This window comes from Thamnophis sirtalis, unplaced genomic scaffold, assembly GCF_051295495.1.
Source record: "Thamnophis sirtalis isolate CommonGarterSnake01/CBP01778 unplaced genomic scaffold, rThaSir2_p1.2 scaffold_6, whole genome shotgun sequence".
In the NCBI taxonomy this organism is placed as follows: domain Eukaryota; kingdom Metazoa; phylum Chordata; class Lepidosauria; order Squamata; family Natricidae; genus Thamnophis; species Thamnophis sirtalis.
The window spans coordinates 409,045-434,095 of NW_028261386.1; the positions used below are offsets into that span (position 1 = coordinate 409,045).

Consider the following 25,051-nt stretch of genomic DNA (forward strand, 5'->3'; position numbering starts at 1 on the left):
GCAGGGCTGAGAGACTGGCCTAAGGTCACCCAGCTGCCTTTCATAACTAGGGTGGGACTAGAACTCACAGCCGCCTGAGGATTGGCCCAAAGTCACTCAGCTGGCTTTCATAACGAAGGACTAGAATTCACTGCCTCCTAGGGTCAGTAGTGAGGTTCAATTTTTATTTAAACTACTGGTTCTGTGGGCGTGGCCTGGTGGGCGTGGCCTGGTGGGCGTGGCACGGGAAGCATACTGTAAAATCTCCATTCCCTCCCCACTCGAGGGGAAGGATACGGCAAAATCCACTTTCCCTCCTGATCAGCTGGGACTCGGGAGGCAGAGAATAGATGGGGGCGGGGCCAGCCAGAGGTGGTATTTGCCGGTTCTCCGAATTACTCAAAATTTCCGCTACTGGTTCTCCGGAATTGGACAGAACCTGCTGAATACCGCCTCTGCTCCTGGTGATTGAGATAAAGCCAGCCACCCAGTGGCTTTCATGCCTAGGGTAAGGCTAGAACTCACCGTCTCCTGGTGATTGGCCCAAAGTCACTCAACTGGCTTTCATACCTAAGACTAGAATTCACTGCCTCCTGGCCCAGTCACCCAGTGGATTTCATCCCTAAGGCAGGACTAGAACTTACCGTCTCCTGGTGACTGGCCCAAAGTCACCTAGCTGGCTTTCATGGCTAAGGTGGGGCTAGAACTCACCGTCTCCTGGTGATTGGTTAAAGTCACCCAGTGGCATTCGTGCCTAAGGTGGGGCTAGAACTCACCCTCTCCTGGTGATTGGTTAAAGTCACCCAGTGGCATTCGTGCCTAAGGTGGGGCTAGAACTCACCCTCTCCTGGTGATTGGTTAAAGTCACCCAGTGGCATTCGTGCCTAAGGTGGGACTAGAACTCACTATCTCCTGGTGATTGGCCCAAAGTCACCAGATGGCTTTCATGCCTGGGGTGGAACTAGAACTCACTGTCTCCTGGTGATTGGCCCAAAGTCACCCAGATGGATTTCATGCCTAAGATGGGGCTAGAACTCACAGTCTCCCAGTTTCTAGCCTGCTGCCTTAACCACTGGACCAAACCCCCATGGCAAGATTGACGCTTATATCTGCATCGCTGGGGCTGCTAAAAATCTGGCAGCGAAATGTACGGATTTTGGCCACTTTCGCGGAGGGTCTGTTTTTTATGAGAAGGAGTAATATGGAAGTAAACGCCCCTGAACCGAGCTGTGCTGGCAGGGGAATTCTGGGAGTTGTAGTCCACAGATTAACAAAGCTTGAAGGGGCCTTGTAGGTCATCTAGTCCAGTGTTTCTCAACCTTGGCAACTTGAAGATGTCCGGACTTCAACTCCCAGAATTCCCCAGCCAGCATTCGCTGGCTGGGGAATTCTGGGAGTTGAAGTCCAGACATCTTCAAGTTACCAAGGTTGAGAAACACTGATCTAGTCTACCCCCCCCCCCCAAATCACCACCCAAGCAGCAGACCCTACTACACCATCTACTACAGAGCTGTAACTCAACCCTTAACTTACCTTCCTTCTCCAGGCCTGGGACTCTTCCTAACGCCCCGTCTGGATTTTTCTGCTTTTCTTGATCGCAACGCACTTTGTGATCCCCGACGGCCCTGGTGCGCTGCGTCCTCCCCGCCTCGCCGTTCTCCTGGTAGAATCGGACCCGCTCACAGATGGTGGGGCTGGGGAAACCTGTCTGGAGGTCCTGCGCCTCGCTCTGCAGCATCCACCTGCTGGCAGGGTGCTGCGTCGGTAAATGAAGCTGTCCCGTAGCCGCCTGCTTGGCCATCTGCTTCACTTCGGCTGGAGAGAAAGCGCAACAGGAGGGCTTAATAAATAGGGGAGGGAAGGCTGGGGGGGTTGGGGGGTAGGGAGGGATGTATATTAGTCTTGACGAGGGGTGTTAGATTTTAAAGTAATGTGATTGCACATGTATACTGTCTTCTCTTATTTTTTTCTTTAAAACTAAGATACGTTAAGTATATTGATATGGAAGCATAAATACCATCAACATAGAATGGAGTTTGCTCAGAAGCTGAAATACACCAAGTGAATAAGAGGAAGAGTGGGAAAGGAGAGAAGAAAGGAAGAGAGGAATAGGAGAGAGGGTAAGGGGGGAAGATGAGAATAGAATAGAATAGAATAGAATAGAATAGAATTTTATTATTTGTATGCCGCCCTTCTCCGGGAGGACTCAGGGCGGCGAACAATTCAAAAGGGGGAAAAGGGGAACATAAAAACGAAATACAAATAATAAAAATAGGCAACAGTCGCACAACCATACATGTCGAATGAGGAGAATAAGGAGGAGTGGAATGAAGAGAGAGGAGAAGGAGAAAGGAAGGGGAAGTAGAGTAGAAAAGGATGATGGAGGGAAGAAAGGAGGTAGGAGAGAGGCAGAAGAAAGAGGTGTATGGAGAGCAGAAGAGCTAATAATGGTTTTTTTTATCTTTCTGGGCGTTGATGGCAAGAGGAACTGATGTAATTACTATTTAACACAATAAGATATTGGCTATGTAATAGTATACATGTGATTATATGTTATGAAAGTGGAAAATAAAAAAAGTATTTTGAAAATAAATAAATAAATAAATAGGATTTAATAAATAAATAAATACAGATAGTCCTCTACTTACGACCACAATCCTTTAAATCGGTTGGATTTAAATCAACCAACCAATCAATCTTTGGTTTTAAGTGTATATTATAAAGATATCCTGTTGTTGATAAATAATTTTAATAAGGAAGTAATCAAAAATTGGTGTATATACATACATATACATATACATATACATATACATATACATATACATATACATACACATACACATTACACATACACATACACATACACATACACACACACACACACACACACATATATATATATATATATGAAGTGATTATTTAGAATACCTTCTTGAAAAATGGAGGAATAACATTTTTGTTTTAATGTATGATGTACAAGGAGAATAATGAACATAAGCATACTCGATGGATGATTGGTGGGATTATACCTAATTGAAAATAGTGATATATAAATATAAACAGTTGGTAAATTCTTTTATACTGTAAAAATATTCAGAATGGGATAAGCGATTACATAAAGGTGTATTGTTATTAAACAGACAATCAAGAATGTAAGGGAATTAGGTTTATTGAAAAGAAAGAAATATTAATCGTAATTGAATATACGTTGTACAATGAAAGTGAGGTATTTAGTTATATTAGATGGGAAATCTGTGATTGTAATATGTAATTGAGAATATGGATGCAAAAACACTTGTAACCAAACGACATGCTGTATGTAATGGATGAGAATTTTATGTTGTTTTTTATGTTTAAAAATTTTTAAAAAATGCAAAAAAAAATCTTTGGTTTTAGTGGGACGTGACCGTCTTAGCCGATACGGTAAGGAAGATACCTAGAATTAAATACACGTAGTCCTTAACTTATAACAGTTCATTTAGTGACCGTTCTAAGTTACAACGGCACAGAAAAAAAAGTGATTTATGGCCATTTTCGACTCTTACGGCCGTCGCAGCATCTCCTGTGATCGTGGGATCAAAATACAGACACTTGAGAACTGGCTCGTATTTATGACCGTCGCAGTGTCCCGGGGGGGTCATGTGATTCCCCCTTTGGCGACCTTCCGACAAGCAAAGTCAATGGAGGAAGCCAGATTCGCTTAACGACCGTGCAACTAATGTAAACACTGCAGCAATTCACTTAACAACGGTGGCAAGGAAGGTTGTAAAACGAGGGGGGGAAATTCACGTAACAATATCTCATTTAGCAACATAGAATTTTTGGGGGCTCAATTTTCGGCCGCAAGTCGAGGAATCCCTCCATAGGTAGCCTTCGACTGAGAGCCACAATTAAGGCCAAACTTTATGACGCTGAGTGAGATAGTTGTGAAGTGAGTTTTGCCCCATTTTACGACCTTTCTTGCCACCGTTGTTAAGTGAATCACTGCGGCTGTTAAGTTAGAAACACGGTAATGCTTTCTTATTGACATGGCTTGAAGCAACAACAGTTTTGGTCGCCACGATGTAGAAAAGATGCGGAGACTCTAGAAAGAGTGCAGAGAAGAGCAAGAAAGAGGATTAGGGGACTGGAGACTAAAACATAGGAAGAATGGATGCAGGAACTGGGTAGGTCTAGTTTAATGAAAAGAAGGACCAGGGGAGACAGGATAGCAGTCTTCCAATATCTCAGGGGTTGCTACAAAGAAGAGGGAGTCAAGCTATTCTCCAAAACACCTGAGGGCAGAACAAGAAGCAATGGGTGGAAACTAATCAAGGAGAGAAGCAACTGAGAACTGAGGAGGAATTTCCTGACAGTGAGAACAATTAATCAGTGGAACAGAATTTGCCTCCAGAAGTTGTGAATGCCCCAACACTGGAAGTCTTTCAGAAGATGCTGGATAGTCATTTGTCTGAAACGTTATAGGGTTTCCTGTCTAAGCAGGGGGTTGGACTAGAAGACCTCCAAGGTCCCTTCCAACTCTGCTATTGTATTCTGTTCTATTTGATAGTATTTTTAACAAAATAAACGAGGCGGGGAAAAGTCCTGACAGATTCCCTCAGTTCATTAAAGTTTATGCCTCCTTTTGGTGAAAGGAGGAAGGGAGAGAAGGCAGATGGATAATCATTTTGTATATTTTAAACGGGCTGGCAATTCTCAAACCCTCAACGCCGCATTTAAAGGGAATTTGCATTACTGTTATTGGCGAGAAATGATGGCCATTTGGCCATTGCGCAATTCCAACGATGCAATTTCTGTAAATTGGTTTAAACGTGCCATAGACTGTGACAATGAGGGGATATAAATAAACCAACTGCAAAATATAGTGTATAACTAAACTGGCTGGGATTTGAAATCTCCAGGCCTATCTAAGAGTCCTCGACTTGCAACTTTTCGTTTAGTTCAAAGTTACAATGCACAGAAAAAGTGGCTTATGACCGTTTTTCACACTTACGACCGTTGGCTGAAATCCTGTGATCCAAGTTGGTGAGTAATTATGACGGCCGCTATGCCACGAGATCCTCTTTTTGCGCCCTTCTGATAAGCAAGGTCAATGGGGAAGCTAGATTCCTTTAAAAAAAATCTGCGAGTCACTTAACAACTGCAGTGATTCACTTAACAACTCTGGCAAGAAAGTTCGCAAAACGGGGCCCAAGCTCCCTCAATCACTGTGTTGCCTAGCAACAGAAATGTTGGGCTCCACCGTGGGACGTAAACCGAGGACCACCTGTAAGAGTAGACCTTGACTTAAAACCACAGCTTGAGCTTCTCTTCCTAAGCAATGCGGTCATTAAGTGAATTATGCTCAGTTTTGGCTGCAGTTGTTAACCAAATCACATGGGATAAAACAAATCCGTTTTCCCAAATGATGCAAACGATGATCAGATGAGCCCAGGATGCTGTAACCATGTAACCAACAAGGGCCTAAATTCTCGGATGCTGTGTCGGTCGTAAGTGCGAGGATTAGTTGCACTATTTTCAGTGCAGTCATCACCACTCCTTAAATAAATGACCTTTTATTGCCTTTTCATTATATTGTAACCTTCCCAAAGTTGCTGCATCAGCGAGATGGGCAGCATATTAATTTAATAAATATAAGTATAAGTAAATAAGGTTGACAAAGTTTTTTCATGCAGGAGGGAGAAAAAAAAAGCACAATTTCCTTTTCTTTGACCTCTACTGCCATCTAGTGGCCGGATTGGCGGATTCTCTCCATGCCACCCTATTCTACTCTCACCAAAAACGGCCAGTTTGGTGCAGCGGGCAAGGTGACGGGGAGTAAAAAACTGGGAGACTGTGAGTTCTAGTCCTCTCTTAGGGGCTCCCTCAAGACATAGGTTCGGATTATCCCTACTTCAGCTATACTATCCAAAGAGCAATGCTTCTTAATCTTTGGCAACTTTACAGAATACTGAATAACAGTTGGAAGGGACCTTGGAGGTCTTCTAGTCCAACCCCCGCTGAAACAAGAGACTCTACAACGTTCTGGACAAATGGCTATCCAACATCTTCTTAAAGACTTCCAGTGTTGGGAAATTCACAACTCCTGGAGGCAACTTCTGTTCCACCGATTGATTGTTCTCACTGTCAGGAAATTTCTCCTCAGTTCTAAGTTGCTTCTCTCCTTGATTAGTTTTCACCCATTGCTTCTTGTTCAACCCTCAGGTCCTTTGGAGAATAGCTTGACTCCCTCTTCTTTGTGGCAGCCCCTCAAATATTGGAACACTGCTGCATGTCCCCCACCCTTGTCCTTCTTCACTAAGGCTGCATTACTATTACTATTAATCTTCTCATCGTTCCTATCCCCCCCATCTCCTCCCACTTACGACTGCAGGACTATAACTTTGTGGCTTGTATCCTTACGATTTACTGTATTGTTTGTTTCCTGATTGCTTATTTGTACCCTATGAGTATCATTAAGTGTTGTACCTTATTATTCTTGACGGATGTATCTTGTGTTTTTATGTACACTGAGAGTATCTGCACCAAAGACAAATTCCTTGTGCATCCAATCATACTTGGCCAATAAAGAATTGTATTCTATTCTGTTTTATTCTATTCTCCTATTCTATTCTGAATTCTATTCTATTCTGAATTCTATTCTATTCTGAATTCTATTCTATTCTGAATTCTATTCTATTCTGAATTCTATTCATATTCTTATTCTATCCTCTCCTATTTTATTCTATTCTGAATTCTATTCTATTCTATTCTGAATTCTATTCTATTCTGAATTCTATTCTATTCTGAATTCTATTCTATTCTGAATTCTATTCTATTCTGAATTCTATTCATATTCTTATTCTATCCTCTCCTATTTTATTCTATTCTGAATTCTATTCTATTCTATTCTGAATTCTATTCTATTCTGAATTCTATTCTATTCTGAATTCTATTCTATTCTGAATTCTATCCTCTCCTATTTTATTCTATTCTATTCTGAATTCTATTCTATTCTATTCTCCCATTCTATTCTAATCTGAATTCTACTCTATTCTGAATTCTATTCTATTCTATTCCTATTCTATCCTCTCCTTTTTATTTTATTCTATTCTATCCTATTCTGAATTCTATTCTATTCTCCTATTCTATTCTATTCTGAATTCTATTCTATTCTGAATTCTATTCTATTCTGAATTCTATTCTATTCCTATTCTATCCTCTCCTATTTTATTCTATTCTGAATTCTATTCTATTCCTATTCCTATTCTATCCTCTTCTATTCTATCCTATCCTGAATTCTATTCTATTCTCCTATTCTATTCTATTCTGAATTCTATTCTATTCCCATTCTATCCTATCTTATTTTATTCTATTCTATATTCTATTCAATTCTATTCTTTTTTTTCTTTTCATTAAACTAGACATACCCAGTTCCTGCAACCGTTCCTCATATGTTTCAGCCTCCAGTCCCCTAATCCTCTTTGTTGCTCTTCTCTGCACTCTTTCTAGAGTCTCCGCATCTTTTCTACATCGTGGCGACCAAAACTGGATGCCATATTCCAAGTGTGGCCTTACCAAGGCTTTGTAAAGTGGTATGAACAATTCACGTGGTTTTAATTCCATCCCTTTGTTCATGCGTTGGCTTTAAGAAGTCTGGATTTCAATTCCCAGAATTCCCCAGCCAGCATGAGGAATTCTTGGTGGGCAGGAGTGAAGCAGCCCAAAGCCTATTACTAATCCGTGTAACTCACTGCCCCAAACTTTATATGGCCGTAAAAGGGGTCTGGATAAATCCCTGCAAGAAGGTCTATAAAGGGTTACTCATCTTGATGACCTCACGAGGCCTCCAAGCTGAGGGCACCATTGCTAGGAACAATGGGGGAGGGGATGTGTCTCCATCTGTTGAGTCCCCAAAGGGCATCTAACTGATCCCAAATGCTAGTGTCAATTCCTAATGTTGCCATTGTGGGTGGGTGGGGGGGAGTGTATTCCACGCATACTTTCGGCTGAAGTCGGATCTCAGATTACTGCAGCATGCTTGGGAGGGGGCGCACCTCATTGGGGAATGTGATTTATGACACAGACTGAGGGGAGGGAAGGAACAGGGGTAAAGGTCAGCTATAACTCAAAGAAAGCTTAGATCTGACTGCGAAAAGGCCTTGCCTAATGGTGCTCCTAAGAAATGACTAGTTTTGCATTGAAACTTGGCTTGAGACTCGTGAATCAATTAGGGCATTTTTAGGAAACCTGACAGCTACAGTAGATTAGCACCCTCGCCTAATCCAAAGGGGTCGATCTTCTAACTGTAGGGCTGAGAATGCTGGGTATTGTAATCCCAGCTCACTTGAATGCCCCCACCCCAACACCTCCCCCCCCCATTTCTGTGGACAGGAAACCCCCAAAACTCACTTGTCCATTCCAACTGGGCCATTCTCCTCTCCTCGCTTCTCAAATTCGCTTCGTAGATTTCAGGAGCTGTTTTTTTCAAGGACCTGCAAAACCAGGTTACCAGCATCATTTCTACTGACCACAGATAGGTGGTCATATACAATTACACCCCACTTTAAACTAGGTTTCCTCTAAGCAGCCTAGAGGGCATGTCGGCAGTCCATGGATCCAGAGCCACAAGCAACTCTTTGGGCTCTCTGCTGTGGCTCCCTGTCAGGTGATCCCACCTCTGGCTGGCCTCGCCCCTTGCCCTCCCCTCCCAGTCACTCTTCACCTAGCCTAAGAAGGTAAGGACGATGGCAGGGGATGGAGAAGCGGCTGGGGCTGATTCTCAGGCGCCTCACTCTTCCTGGAGCTTCTTCCAGCCCTTGTTGGCGCTGGGCGTGCCTCGGTCGCTTGGGGAGACGCGCAACTTGCTCTCCGGCCCGAGAAACTATCCCCGAGCCGGCCACGACCAACAGCAACCTCGCTAACGACGGTTGGCAGGGTGGGAAAAGGATCCGGAGGAGGGGACAACAGAAAGTGAGACAGTCCCGCAGAGCCCGTGCCTTTAAAATGTACGCGGGGACTTTCACCCAGTGGCGAAATCTTTTTTTTTTACTACTGTGGGCGTGGCTTGGCGAGGGATATGTGACTGGGTGGGCGTGGCTATGTAGTCATGTAACTGGGGGGGATCAAAAGACAGAAACTCATTTCAACAATGTCCTGCTGGGACTAGATGACCTCCAAGTCCCTTCCAGTCTTGGATTATCCTCTGAAGCTGCATGGATGATAAGCCACTCCCACCCGGTCCATTGGCCAGCAAGCCACTCCCACCCAGTCACATGGCCGGCAAGCCACTCCCACCCAGTCACATGGCTGGCAAGCCACTCCCACCCAGTCACATGGCCAGCAAGCCACTCCCACCCTGTCACACGGCCGGCAAGCCACTCCCACCCAATCACATGGCTGGCAAGCCACTCCCACCCGGTCACATGACCAGCAAGCCACTCCCACAAAGCAGGTCACACCTACAGAAGAAAATTTTTGAAACCCGACACTGTGTTGCACGCACATTGCATTGTGGGTACAATGGCGCACGCTTTCGGCACGTGACAACAGAAAGGTTAGCCGTCACTGGCACAGGGTTTCCTGCCTAAGCAGGGGGTTGGACTAGAAGGCCTCCAAAGGTCCCTTCCAACTCTTGTTATTCTATTCTATTGTATTTATTGAGCAAGGTGACACCTATACTGTACCCGTGCGTTTTGTTTTCCTTGCCTAAAAGTAGAACCTGACTTTTTCCACCCTTGAATTTCATTTTGTTAGATAGCGCCCAACGTTCCAGTCTGCTAAGATCCTTGTAGGCATAAATGAAGGAGTGACGTTACAGTGATAATTTAAGAGCTGACCAGCTGAAGCAACGCTGGGAAAGGGTCAGCAGGATCTTCGGCTGTTATCCCTTTAAGAGCCTGGGTAATAAGAGGAGGCCCTGCTAGAATGTTTGAGGTTCGCCGAGCTTCTTCCCTGCTGTAATTGCTGTTTGTTTAGATACTGCTGGTAGCGCGTGTATGTATAGTATCCCTACATTCCTATTGTAGATAAAAAACACTATTTGATACAAACCACAGTTGGTTGTGCTGGCTCCTGGGTTGATACACGGGACAGACCTGTGCAAACTTTTGACACTCCCGCAGATTTACAATACAATACAATACAATACAATACAATACAATACAATACAATACAATAGCAGAGTTGGAAGGGACCTTGGAGGTGTTCTAGTCCAACCCCCTGCCTAGGCAGGAAACCCTATACCGTTTCAGACAAATGGCTATCCAACATCTTCTTAAAGACTCCCAGTGTTGGGGCATTCACAACTTCTGGAGGCAACTTCTGTTCCACCGATTCATTGTTCTGACTGTTCTAGGTTGCTCCTCTCCTTGATTAGTTTCCAGCCATTGCTTCTTGTTCTACCCTCAGGTGCCTTGGAAGGCATTTCTCTTGTGCTACAGCCGGGGATTGAAGAAAGAGGACTCACCCATCTGTAATTTTGATCCCGTCCAACATTGAACTGCCTCGACGCAGCTGGGAGCTCTTCTTCTTCCTGAAGGTCACCCCTTGGGGCAAGAGCTAAAAAACACACATGGATGAGGTGGTGATCTGGGCCGGTGGGGACCCCACAACTATTTCTGTGCAACAGTCTCGACTTACAACTGTTCATTTAGTGACCGTTCGACGCGACCAAGGCACGGAAAACAGGGACTCGCGACCCGTTTTTCGTACTTATTTACCACCCGCAGCATCCTCACGGTCAAAATTCAAACACTTGGCAACCGGCTCACATTTATGACGGTCGCGGCATCCCGGGGTCACGTGACTCCCCCTTTTGCGAACGTCCGACGAGCAAAGTCAACGGGGAAGCTGGATTCGTTGAACGACGGCGTTGCTAGTTTAACAACTGCAGGGTTTCACGTAACTGCCGGGGTGAGAAAGTGTTGTGGCCCGCCAGCTGCCCGCGGAGCTGGTGGCAGACTCAGACAGTGAGATGGTTGGGGAAGAACTTGGGCCAGTTCTGGGGTCTCGGGAAGGCTCTGATGGATGTTCTGTGTTGGGTTCAGAGCCAGGGCCGTCTGACATATCGCAGCCAAGAGAGAGGCAGCTGCCTTTGGAAGCTGAGATGAGTGAGGAGGAAGAACAGCTGGGGCCTGTTCCAGATGCACGTATGCGCAGAGCTGTTAGGAGAGGAGAACAATGGAGGACAAGGAGTCGACTGGGGAAGCAAAGCACACGTGGGTGCTGAATGGCCCCTCCCTGGCTGGGGAATAAATAGAAGGAAAGGGGAGTGGTGGTCGTAGGAGACAACAGTTCGTATTTCTGAAGATTTTACTCATTGTGTTTCATGCCACAAAGACTGCTTGCCAGAACTTTACAGCCTTTTGGCCTTGCAGTTATGGTAAGGAACTGATAAGGTCTGTACTGCAGTTAACTCCTTGAAGGACCTTTGCCTGGACTTTTCGGTGTGCGAATGCCATTAATTCACGAGAGGTAAATCAAGAGCTTTTCAGGACAAGGAATCTGTTTCTTGCTTCTGATAAGGCTGGCTCAGAACGGAAAGCTCGTAAAATATGGCAAAACTCATTTAACGACCGTCTCGCTTAGCCATGAAAAATCTGGGGCTCCATGGTGGTCGTAAGTCAAGGACTACCTAGAACTGGGAGGGGGGTTCGAATTAACCCTCTGCAGCTTTGGAATACAATCTCCATCAGATGCACAAATATATTCTACCCTGTCAATGCAACCTCTAGAGAAGGGAGAAAGATTTCTGGACATAAATTACAGGTAGTCCTCATTTTACGACCAGAATCAATTACGACCAGGACTTCTGCTGTTAAGGAAGGCGGTTGTTAAGCAAACCGCCTCCAATTTTGTGTTAAAAATTGTGACGGTCGTTAAGCGAAGCACTGAAGTTGTTAAGCGAGTCATGCGGTCGTTAAGCAACTCTGGCTTCCAACACTGGGCTCTGCTTATCAAAAAGTGTGTTGGGAAGTTCACAAATGGCGATCACGTGACCTCGGGATGCTGCGACAGCAGATAGTCCTCAACTTACGACCTCAGCTGAGCCCAACATTTATGCTGTTAAGTGAGACAGTTATCGAGAGTAAGTTTGGCCCCCTTTTACGACCTTTTTTCGCCACGGCTGTTAAGTGATTCACAGCAGTTGTTAAGTTAATAACACGGTTGTTAAGTGAATTCAGCTTCTCCATTGACGTTGCTTGTAAGAACATCCCAAAGTGACTGTCAGGCCTGCAGTTATATCCCTTTTAGGATATTTGGCCTGCCACATTCTCTCTTATTTCATTATGCTGTTTCATTAGTGTAGTAGTTGGGAGGGGGGAATAGAAAGGAGTAGAATTGTAGAATGTGTGGTTGTCATTCTTTTCTAGAAGCCCAAAGTCATCTTTTATCTCTGCACCTGACCGGAACCAGCTGGGTGGAGATACCAGCGTGGAACAAGAAGATTGGACCATGTGATGGATTTGTGGGTGTGGGGACAAGATCATGAACTTTCAACTGGGTGGGAATCCTAGGTAACTTCCAGAATTGGGATTCCACAGATGTGCCAAGATGTCTGACTTATTAAATTGGAACTTTAAGGATCGTTTTGCCTTGGACTCTGATTTAATCGTGCATGATACTTGGCACGCTGACAGTGACCCTGAGATACTGCAACCGTCATAAGTACATGCCAGTTGCCAAGCATCTGAATTTTGATCACGTGACGGGGGAGGAGGGGAATGCTGCCAGGGTTGTAAGTGTGAAAAACAACCCTAAGTCCCTTTTGTTCAATGCCGTTGTAGCTTCGAACGGTCACTGAGCAAATGATTGTAAGTCGAGAACCAACCATAATTGTTCTCACTTTCAGAAATTTATCCTTAGTTCTAGGCTGGCTCCCTGTTTCATGAGCTTAAAAACCTTCCTCTTGGAAGCAGCCATCTAAGCAACGTTATCGCTGCCAACCAACCCTGCTCGGGGTGCAAAAGAGCCTCCCCTCTCTGTCCCACTTTACCTGATAGTTCGACTCCGTTCCTTTTGGATTTACGGGACTTTTGGCTGTTTCCGGTCCAAAATCGCTCCAGTAGGTGGTATCCGGGCTGTGGTTGGCACTTTTGGGTCTGTTTTCAGATGCTTGGTAAGACGGGATCACCCGGGATCTGTATGCCCCCGGAACACGGAACGGCGGTGGCACGTAGGCCTCCGTCGGAGGACCCACCGTCTTCCACTGCAGGGCGCGGTCGCCGTTGGAGGGAGGTTGAATATTTCTCAAGATGCTCTCCAGCTTCTCCTGGCAACCGGGCGCAGGAATCCCGACGGGGAGTTGTTCCTTCGCCTGGGTGCCCCAAAACAACTCCTGAGGTTTGTCGAAACGCTGCAGCGGGCCCAGTTTGGTTTCGGTGCGGGAGAGGGAATCCGTAGCTTGCTGGAGCAAAGTTTGGCAGATCTTGAGATCGAGAACGCACTTGCCGAATTTGTGCTCGAACTGGGACTGGACGTTCTCGTGTTTGCCGTGGGCGCTCTTGAGCACCTCGTTCATCACCGAGAAGCCGCTCAGGTCCTCGTGACTGTATTCCGTTTCGTTGTCCGAGGACAGACTCGCCTCGCGGTCTCGGATCTTGATGAGTCGAGGGGGAGAGAAATCGGCCGTATCGCCGGGAGAGCCTGGGGATCTTCCGGGGGAATCGGGGTCCTGCTCGGTTCTCGACGTCTCTTCGTCCCCCTCCGTCTCTTCGCCCAGCTCTGGATAGCAAGTGTATATCTCGTTAATTTGCACGCTGGACAAGCTCAGGTTGGCGTTGCTGTCCTGTTCCGCGTCTTGCAAGCATCTGTTGAAGAAAGGTCTGGAATGCGTTGTGCGGAGAACCGGCTGGGAGACCTGGACGACGTCGCTCAAACATTCCTCTAACATGGGGCTCGACTGTGCCGTGCGGAGAACCGGCTCGGAGACCTGGACGACGACGGGTTTGTTCTCCGGCGAGGAAAGGGCGCATCTGGTGGTGGTGAAACTCCGGACTGAGGAACAAAGCGAGAATGGCGAGGGAAGTGTGTTGAGGGAGAAACAATCGAATTTCTCACCTGCTAATCATTTGCTTTTTAATTGTATTTATTTGTAATCTGCCTTTATTATTTCTATAAATAGCTCAAGGCAGTGAACATATCAGACATGAGTTTCCTCCTCCTATTTTCCTCACCACAACAACCCTGTGAGGTGGGGTGGGCTGAGAGAGAGGGACTGGCTCCAAGTCACCCAACTGGTTTTTGTAGCTGTGGTGGAACTCGAACTCACCGTCTCTTGGTGATTGGCCCAAAGTCCCCACGTTGACTTTCATGGCTAAGGCAGGAATAGAACTCACCGTCCCCTGGTGATTGGGCCGAAAGTTACCCAGCCAGCTACCTTGCCTAGGGCTGGACTAGAATTCACAATCTCCTGGTGTTTGGCCCAAAGTCCCCCGGCTGGGTTTCATGTCCAAGGTGGGACTAGAATTCACAGACTCCCACTTTCTAGCCTGGTGCCTTAACCCACTACATCTACACTTCCAGTGTTGGAGCATTCACAACTTCTGGAGGCAAGCTGTTCCACTGATTAATTGTTCTAACTGTCAGGAAATTCCTCCTCAGTTCTAAGTTGCTTCTCTCCTTGATTAGTTTCCACCCATTGCTTCTTATTCTACCCTCAGGTGCCTTGGAGAATAGCTTGACTCCCTCTTCTTTGTGGCAACCCCTGAGATATTGGAAGATTGCTATCATGTCTCCCCTGGTCCTTCTTTTCATTAAACTAGACCTTCCCAGTTCCTGCAACCGTTCTTCATATGCTTTAGCCTCCAGTCCACTAATCCTCTTTGTTGCTCTTCTCTGCACTCTTTCTAGAGTCTCCACATCTTTTCTACATCGTGGCGACCAAAACTGAATGCCGTATTCTACAGCCAAAGAAATTAACCAGCTACTTGATTCACCCGATATAACAATATTTGAGTTGCCTAAAGTTGCCGGACTTCACAATTTACGCCAATTTCTGGCTCAAAATAGCCTACTTCACCTACTAACATCCTTTCTCCCTGCCCCCCCCCCCAAATTTAGCCCTCCATTTCAGAATTCCTGAGCAGTGAGGAAACCTCACCAAGCAGAGATCTAAACACACATACATCCTTTTCCAGGCTCTCGTTACGCCCAGCCTCTCAGCCGCCAAAGAGGACACCAACCTACGTGAGCCTTTTCTTCTTGCAGTCTTGGCTTCTTAACCTCAAAAGCCGAGGCGGAAGGCAAACAGATATTGATATTGGCTTGGATTTCGGGCTTGGGAGATTCTGGATGTCCCTCGGGACGGTGCTTGCGAGATTCTAGTAAATCCTGGAGGGGAAAAGAAAGGAAAGAAAAACGAAGAACCAGTTAGCAGAACGCTTGGTCCACATAGTGGCCCATTTATTCATTTATTTTCTTTAAATTTGATGGACATAAGTTTTTTTTCTGTGAATAGAATAGAATGGGAAGAAAATAAGAATAAGAATAAGAATAGAATAGGCTAGAATAGACTGAATAGAATAGAGAATGGAAGGGAAATGGAAGAGAATAAGAATAGAATAGAATACAAGGGGAAGAAAATAAGAATAGAATAGGAAGGGAAGTAAATGGAAGAGAATAAGAATAGAATAGAATAGGAAAGGAAGGAAATGGAAGAGAATAAGAATAAGAATAGAATAGAATACAAGGGGAAGAAAATAAGAATAATAGAATAAAATACAAGGGGAAGAAAATAAGAATAGAATAAGAAGGGAAGGAAATGGAAGAGAATAAGAATAAGAATTGGAATAGAATAGAATTGAGAATGGAAGGGAAGGAAGGGAAATGGAAGGGAATAAGAATAAGAATAGAATAGGATGGGATGGGAAGAGAAGAGAATAAGAATTAGAATAGAATACAGAATGGAAGGGAAGGGAAATGGAAGAGAATTAGAATAGAATAGAATAGAATAGAATAGAATAGAATAGAGAATGGAAGGGAAATGGAAGGGAATAAGAATAAGAATAGAATAGGATTGGAATGAAATGAAATGGAAGAGAATAAGAATAAGAATAGAATAGAGAATGGAAGGGGAGGGAAATGGAAGAGAATAAGAATAAGAATTAGAATAGAATAGAATAGAATGGAATGAAAGAGAATAATAATAACTACTACTACTACTACTACTACTACTACTACTACTACTACTACTACTCCGCCGTTGCCAGTCCCAAGCCTGGATAAGAAAGGAGGAGGGTTGGGGTCAGGTTGGCAACCTGGCCCCATAAAAAACCCGCCAACCCATACAACTTGGTGAAAGAAACGAATAAAAATTCTATACCGCATCAGTCGTCACGCGGGTTAACAAGGGCCGTGGTGGATATTGAGATCCCTGGGCATCCGTCGACAAGTGGGCTACAAGTGGACCAGTCAACAAAACGACAAAAATATAGTGCAGATGAAAACCGTGCCATAATGGCCTGTTATTACAACTCAGAGCCAGAAAAAAAGAGGCTATTTAAAGCGAATGTATGAATTATGGAAACAACAATATCCAGATTCAAATGTTAGTGAACAACGACTAGCAGATCAAAGGCGATTTATTATACGGAATAAAGTGTTTAGTGAAGTTGAACTTGAGGAAATTCAGGCAATTTACAAAACCAAAAAAGACAACATCACAAGCGGAAATAACTGATATTCAAGACACAACTAAAGACATTGTAGTAGAACTCCCAGAAGAAGCTCTCGGGGAGGAAATAACACCACCACCACCAGAACCAGTTATCATTGAACCAACTGATGAACTAACTCAAAAACAAAAAGAATTGAAGGATAAGATCATGGAGCATTTTCTGTCTAATGAGGAGAGGCAACGTTTACCATCATTAAAAACTGTGCCTAAGAAAATTTTGGCCCCTATCATGAAAATGGTTAATGCAGTGCTTTCAACAATTGAATCGGGATCCATCTTTGAAACGAATCAGTTAATGTACAGTGCAGCTGTAATAGTCACTAATGAACTAGGCATTAAAATCAAAGTACCTAGTCACACAATGGAAAAAGCATCAAAGCCAAAGTGGAAAATCCGATTAGAACAAAAAGTCAAAAAATTAAGGGCAGATGCTAGTAACTTAAAGAACATGCATGAGCAACGGCTTAAAAACAACAAAATCATAGATCGGCTAATCAGAAGATATAGATTGGATACAAGAAACATCAATGAAGCTGTAGAGATTGTGAAACAGCAGATAACAGCAACAGCTAGAAAAATTGAAAGATATGAGGCACGAATCATCCAATATAAACAAAATCAGCAATTTCGATCAGACCAACGGCGTTTTTATCAAAGTCTTAATGTGAATGGTGAAACCAAAAATGTAAAACCAGAAAAGCAGGCCACGGCTGAATTCTGGAAAGAATTGTGGGAAAATGCAAAGGACTACAATAAGGACTTTGAGAAAAGCATTGGCAACAAACAAATGCAAGTATTAGAAATAACAACTGAGATGGGCAAAAATCGGGTAAAAAAAGTAAAGAATTGGACATCACCTGGAAATGACAAATTACATGGTTTCTGGCTCAAATATCTGACCAGTTTACATGCAATATTGGCCAGGCAACTGAATGAAATTTTACAAAATGGTCAAATTGATGAATGGTTGACAACTGGAAAAAACATACTTGATTCAGAAAGATGCAACTAAAGGAACAATACCTGAAAACTACAGACCAATAACATGCTTGCCAACAACCTTCAAATTAATCACAGGCATTATTGCAGATAACATGATGGATTATTTGGAAACAAACAACAACTTGCCAGTAGAGCAAAAAGGCAACAAAAGAAGGAGCAGGGGCACAAAAGATCAGCTTCTAATTGATAAAATGATATTAGAAAATTGTAAAAACAGAAAAACGAACTTGAATATGGTCTGGATTGATTACAAAAAGGCATTTGACTCACTGCCACATAGTTGGATCATAAAATGCTTAGAAACAACTGGCATTAGCAAAAATATTACATCCTTTAATGAAAAGGCGATGAAACAATGGAGAACTGAGTTGGCAGTAGGGAATGAGATCTACGGAATGGTTAATATCAAGCGAGGAATTTCCCAGGGTGATTCACTTTCACCTCTTCTCTTCTTCATCGCGATGATACCACTATCAGTAATCTTTAAAAAAAATGAAATTAGGCTACCCCATGGAATTGGTAAGAAGGGAAAGAGTGGGACGTGATTGAAAGCTCTAAATCAAGGTTCTCCAAACTTGGCAACTTTAAGATAAATTTAATTTTAATTTAAAATTAAAATTAAATTTTAAATTTAATTTTAATTAAATTTTAATTTTGAATTAAAATTAAATTTTGAATTAAAATTAAATTTTGAATTAAAATTAAATTTTGAATTAAAATTAAATTTTAAATTAAAATTAAATTTTGAATTAAAATTAAATTTTAAATTAAAATAAAATTTAAAATTAAATATTACATTAAATTAAAAATTACATTAAATATTAAAATTAAATTAAAAATTACATTAAATATTAAAAATTAAATTAAATCAAATATTAAAAATTAAATTAAATTAATGATTAAATTAAATATTAAAAATTAAATTAAATTAAATGATTAAATGAAATTAAATATTAAAAAAATTAAAATTAAATTAAATAATTAAATTAAATAATTAAATTAAATAATTAAATTAAAAAATTAAAATTAAAAATTACATTAAATTAAAAATTACATTAAATATTAAAAATTACATTAAAAATTAAATTAAAAATTAAAGATTAAATTAAATTAAATATTAAAAATTAAATTAAATTAAATAATTAAATTAAATTAAATATTAAAAATTAAATTAAATTAAATTAAATAATTAAATTAAATAATTAAATTAAATAAATTAAATTAAATTAAATTCCCTCCACTTTTACCTTCAAGTCGTTCTTCAGAATGTAGCGGATATCTTGCAGGTTCATCGTGCGCTGCTTGGGTCTGGACTCCAGGCCTGTCTTCACCATGTCGTAATACGGCTTGGAGAGCCTGGCATCGGCTTCTAACCACTGGCCGGTGGTGATGCGATCTTTGATGGACGGACCGTCCAATCCGTCCCAGGGAACTGTGTCTGGGGAAAAAAACACGCGTGGTTATGCGCAGTGGGAGGCGAGAAGGCATCAAAAGAAAGACAAGGATTAAACCATCTTTCCAAGCAGCCTCCATGGTTCCAGTGTCTATTTCCCCACTTGGAACTGAACCCAGATGGACGTTTCTTCCAACAACACTTTAACCTTACAAGAGGAAAACACTGAATATTTTTTTTAAAAAAAAATACAAAAGCAAATAGGAAAAGAAAATCAAAAACTAGACTTCAGTTCTTTGCTCTACCTGTAAACGCCTCCTGCATGACGGCGCAAAAACTGTAGACGTCAGACTTGACAGTCGCTGTCCGCTCCAGGATCACTTCTGGGGCGCACCACTTGTACAGCTGAGGAGGGATGGGCACTCGGGTCAGGTCACTGCGCTCCCCTCCGTCTTTGCTGCCGAAAAGGGAAGATGATGCTCAGGGTTGGGGAAGAACAGGTGCCCCCCCCCGGGGGGGGGGCGAGACCACCGTCCTTTGGAGATCTCCCGCATCATGGGGGCCGGGGGACGACCATGGTATGAGGGAAAGTCCTTGGGAGAGCGGGACCGAGAGAGCGATCAGATAAGAGGCAGCTTAGCCCTCTGCTAAGGGTTGGAGGGTTATTTTTAGTTTCAGATTTAGAAGACTGAGGTTGGTTCATCAGGTAAATCAGATTGGAATTGCAACCTGATCGGCAAATTCTAATTTGTTGCAAAGCTATATTGTCAGAGAGAGGGAGAGGAGGGGAGGGGAGGAAGCAAAGAGGGAGCAAAGGAGAAGGAACGGAGAAGAAGAGGAAAGGAAAGGAAAAAGAAAGGAAAAGGAAAGGAAAAGAAAGAAAAAGGAAAGGAAAAGGAAAGGAAAAAGAAAGGAAAAGGAAAAGGAAAAGGAAAGGAAAAAGAAAGGAAAAGGAAAGGAAAGGAAAAGAAAGAAAAAGGAAAGGGAAAGGGAAAGGAAAAGGAAAAAGAAAGGAAAAGGAAAGGAAAAAGAAAAGGAAAAGGAAAAGGAAAGGAAAGGAAAGGAAAAGGAAAAGGAAAAGAAAGAAAAAGGAAAGGAAAAGGAAAAGGAAAGGAAAAGGAAAGGAAAAAGAAAGGAAAAGGAAAAGGAAAAGGAAAAGAAAGAAAAAGGAAAGGAAAAGGAAAGGAAAAGGAAAAGGAAAAGGAAAGGAAAAGAAAGGAAAAGGAAAAGGAAAGGAAAAAGAAAGGAAAAGGAAAAGGAAAGGAAAGGAAAGAAAAAGGAAAGGAAAAGGAAAAGGAAAGGAAAGGAAAAGAAAAGGAAAAGGAAAAGGAAAGGAAAGGAAAAGGAAAGGAAAGGAAAAGGAAAGGAAAGGAAAGGAAAAGGAAAAGGAAAGGAAAAGGAAAAGGAAAGGAAAAGGAAAGGAAAAGGAAAGGGCAAAAAGAAAAGGAAAAGAAAAGGAAAAGGAAAGGAAAAGGAAAAGAAAGGAAAAGGAAAGGAAAAGGAAAGGAAAAGGAAAGGAAAAGGAAAGGAAAAGGAAAGGAAAAGGAAAGGCAAAAGGAAAAGGAAAGGAAAAGGAAAAGGAAAGGAAAGGAAAAGAAAAGGAAAAGGAAAAGGAAAGGAAAGGAAAAGGAAAGGAAAAGGAAAGGAAGGCTGAAGGCCCCGGAAGGCAAAAAATGCCCCTATGGACAAACCAGAAGTCGCCGTTCCTGAACTAAGGATTTCGCTGTAGGGCCGGTTTTTCGCCCTCTGGAGGCTTCAGGAAAGCTCCTGAAGCCTCCAGAGGGCCTCCATGGGGGGCAGGGGAGGCCTCCGGAGCCTGGGGAGGGTGAAAAAAGTGTGCCAAATGCAGGGGCGGGGGAAGTGCTGGTGGCACGGACATGTGCGTGAGGGGTGGTGGTCGTGCGTGCATGCACGCTGAGGTCACGCGCATAGCATTATAGGTGTGGCACGCCAACGCACAACCCCCCTGCGTTCCCCCACTTTTGGCACGGGAGCCAAAAAAGAGTTAGCTATCACTGGTCTATAGCAGGGGTCAGCAATCTGCGGCTCTGGAGCCGCATGTGGCTCTTTCATCCCTCTGCTGCGGCTCCCTGCCGCCAGTCGGCTCGACAATTGATAGGGCTTTCGCTTAGGACCGGTAGTGGAAAAAGGATGCTGCGCTAGGAGGAGACGCTATTGGGGTGGGGTGGGGGGGAGGAAGCAGACTTCCGATCGACAGAGGAAAAAAGACGCCATGCTAGGAGGAGACTCTATAGTGGGGGAACCGGACTTCCGGTCAGCTCCAGAACTAAACGGAAAGCTTCCGGTTAGGACCTTAATGGCTCATTGAGTGTTTAAGTTTGCCGACCCCTGGTCTATAGCATTTCAGACAAATGGCTGCCCAGTGTCTTCCTCCTTGAAGGGAAGGGAGGGCAAGAGAGGGGAGGGAGGGGAGGGAAAGGACATTGAAAGAGCCAAGGGGAGGGGAGGTGGCGTGGGCTTACCTTTCAATCATGTGCTCCAGGTTGGTCAGCTTCGCTTCCCCAGTCAGTACAATCACCACGGCGTAAGAGCTGAGCGTCCGGTGAACGAAGCCACGCAGGTGGAGGTAGCGGAGGGCGTCGCTCACCTGCATCAGCAGGTGCACAATCGTTTCCATGTGCAGCACAGGGAACTCGGAGCGCTAGGGCGGCCGATGGGAAGGGGTGAGAGGGAAGAAGCGGGGGGGGGGGGGGGGAGAAACATTGGCTACAAGAATTGGAATCTCCCTTAAATGTCCAAGGGAGGTGGGCAGTACGGCAATATTGCACAGGTCAACTAATACAAAATGTTTTGTATCTGTTAAAAATATGTTTTGTAATATTTGGTTCCTATAATTTTGGATTTTTGATATTGGAAGTCGTCCCACAGTAAGGTGGATGGATAATAAATTAAATAATGGATAATAAATTAAAATTAAATAATAATAATGATAACAATAATAATAGCTATCTAAGGGACTCTTTTCTGCAGATAGAATTGAACTGGTGTTTCTAATGTGGTCAGGAGATGGTGCTACTCTAACTCCCAGAATTCCCCAGCCAGCATGCTTTAAAATGGATGGACTTCCATTCCCAGAATTCCCTAGCCAGCATACTTTAAGATGGGTGGACGTCCACTCCCAGAATCCCCCAGCCAACATGCTTTTAAGACGGGTTGACTTCAAGTCCCAGAATTCCCCAGCCAACATGCTTTAAGGTGACTGGACTTCCTCTCCCAGAATTCCCCAGCCAGAATGCTTTAAAATGGATGGGCTTCAAGTCCCAGAATCCCCCAGCCAGCATGCTTTAAGAGGGGTGGACTTCCACTCCCAGAATTCCACAGGCAGCCTGCTTTAAGATGTATGGGTTTCATTCCCAGAATTCCCTAGCTTGCATGCTTTAAGATGGATGGATTTCATTCCCAGAATTCCCTAGCTTGCATGCTTTTAAGATGGATGGACTTCAATTCCCAGAATCCCCCAGACACAAGTTTCTGCAATGCGTGGACAACACAGGCAAGAGGCAATTGCTAAAGAGGAACTAAAACTCTGGCGAAACGCTAAATTTGTAGGCTGGATTGGGGCGGGCAACTAGGCCCCGTTGAAGACCTGTGGACTTCAACTCCCAGAATTCCTGAGCCAGCTATGCTGGCTCAGGAATTCTGGGAGTTGAAGTCCACAGGTCTTCAACGGGGCCTAGTTGTCCTCCCAATGCTGAATTCAGGCGGAAAACACTTTAAATCTGGGAACTTCCATTCAGCACACCGTCCTACCTCGCAGGGTTGTTCAAGGACAGACGAGAGAGAGAGGGGGGGGGCTATTCGCAGCTCAGGAGCCCCCACGGGTGGGAAGCGACAAAAGACAAACGGGACGACCCCAAATTTACCCTCTCGTGAAGGATGCTGTAGAGAGACCCGAAATTCACCCTCTCGAACACCAGCCGAGTCTTCTCCAAGTCGCTGGACAGACAGACGGCCATCAGCAGCAGCAGGTGAGGGTGGTGAAGCTGGCTGCAAAGCGGGAAGAGAAGGACCCGCGTTCGAAGAGAGGACCCAGAATCAAAAGGGGGGGACAGAGCCCAAGTCCACTTCTCCATCTCACCGCGGCGGTCGTGCGAGAGTGGTGCCGTGGGCCTAGATCTGGACCTCCTGCCTCACAATCATCGAACTGTGAGTTCGATCCTAGGTAGAGGCAAGAGATTTCTCTCTTTGGGCACACTGAGAATACATCTGCTGAGACAAAACTCCCCCCTGGCGACAAGAAGGGCATCCGGCCACTAAAACTCTGCATTCAGTTGCCCAGACTCCGCTCCGCAAGGGACTATGGGGGTCGTGAAATGATGATGGTTTAGTGACCATTCTGTTAACACGGCACTGGTAAAGTTACTTATGTCCAGTCCTCACACTTACGACCATCGTAGCATTCCCAAAGGAACATGTGATCAAAATTTATATTTATAATGGTTGCAGTGTCTCGGGGTCACATGATCCCCTTTTATGACCTTCCCAGGGGGCTTCTGACAAGCATGAAGAAAACCGGATTCGTTTAATGACGCTTAACAACTAGCAGTAATTTGCTTAAGAACTGTGGCAAAAAAAGTGTTGTGGCCCGCTGGCGGAACTGGCAGCCGATTCAGACAGTGAGGAGGTTGGAGAGGAACCTGGGCCAGTCCTGGAGTCTGGGGAAGGCTCAGATGAGGGCTCTGTGTCGGAGGCAGAGAGGGGGCCAAGGCCATCTGACAGTTATCAGCTGCCTTTGGAGTCAGACATCAGTGAGGCAGATGAACAGCTGGAGCCTGTTCCCAGTGTGCGCATGCGCAGAGCTGCCAGAGGAAGGGAAGAGCTAAAGAACAGGGGTCGACTTGGGAGTAAGGCCACAGGTGGACGGTGAATGGCCCCTCCCATAGGGACTAAAAGAGGAGCGAAAGGGGAGTGGAGTTTGCAGGAGACAATTAGTTCGCTTCATTGGTTCATGACTCTCCGAGGCTCCTTGCCCAGTTTTGCAGAGATCGGCCTGGCAGCACTCCAAGCCAGAGAAGGTCTGTGACCGTAAATCCTCCCTCGAAAGACTTTGCTGGATGTGAATGAGCAGAATTCACAGTCAATTAATAAAAGGGGTTTTTGTCGGGACAAGGATTTGGCTTCATGCTCTCGGGAAGCCTCGGTCAGAACAGACCCCAGGCAGAGGCAGATATTTCTCTCTATGGACACCATGAGAAGATATCTGCGGAATATAACTCCGCACTGGCGACAGGAAGGGCATCCGGCACTCAGCTCCATTTCAGTTGCCCAGACACCACCCTGCAAGGCATTATGGGATCATTAAAAGAAGATGATTGCGGGGGGGGGGGGCATGCACACCCCATCATGAATGCACAAAGCTTTGTGGCTTTACACACACACACACACACACACACACACACAACACACACACACACACACACACACACACAGGTTTCGTACCTGCTGTACTCCTGCTCAGCCAAGAGGAGGTCAGAGAGGCGCAGCTTGCTGCAATGTTGGTGAGGCTGAATGTTCAGCTCCTTGACGGTCACGCGGCTGCCTCCCCACATCAGGCTGTGGGGATAAAGAGGGTGGGTTGTCGTTTTTGCCCACCCAGCTACCGGCCCCATGCGTGCTGTGGACATGCCTTGCAGGAGGGAAAGGTGAGAGTGGGCCAAAGGGGAAGAATTCGGGTTAGGTGAGTGTTGTGGCCCAGCAGGAGCCGTTGGAGCTGCCACCAGACTCCGACAGCGAGGGGCCCTATGAGTCGGCTCTGGAGGATGTGGAGGACCCTAGACAGGGTTCCAACTCCGAGCAGGGCGCAGAGAGGCTGGTTGCCCACCAGGAGGCGCCTGAGCCTTGGACCAGTGGGGAGGAGACAAGGGAGAGTGAGCCGGAAGCCAGTAGTGAGTTGCTCCTGGATGCACGCCATCGAAGAGCTACTCAGCGTCAAGAACAATTATGCAATTACAGGAGGTAATTGAGCTCAGCTGGTGGTCATTAGGCTCCTCTCCAGACTA

The 25,051-nt window shown here is 44.6% G+C and overlaps 1 protein-coding gene across 1 annotated transcript in view; it reads right to left on the reverse strand.

The window, feature by feature from the left end:
• TEX14 (testis expressed 14, intercellular bridge forming factor) overlaps positions 1-25,051 on the reverse strand; it is an 85,720-nt gene that overhangs the window by 52,211 nt on the left and 8,458 nt on the right. The window contains 10 exon segments of the mRNA XM_087719104.1: positions 1,513-1,794; positions 8,371-8,453; positions 10,427-10,518; positions 12,956-13,956; positions 15,144-15,291; positions 18,886-19,076; positions 19,337-19,488; positions 21,515-21,693; positions 22,916-23,039; positions 24,492-24,605. Of these exon segments, the coding sequence (XP_087575230.1) occupies positions 1,513-1,794; positions 8,371-8,453; positions 10,427-10,518; positions 12,956-13,956; positions 15,144-15,291; positions 18,886-19,076; positions 19,337-19,488; positions 21,515-21,693; positions 22,916-23,039; positions 24,492-24,605 (2,366 nt within the window).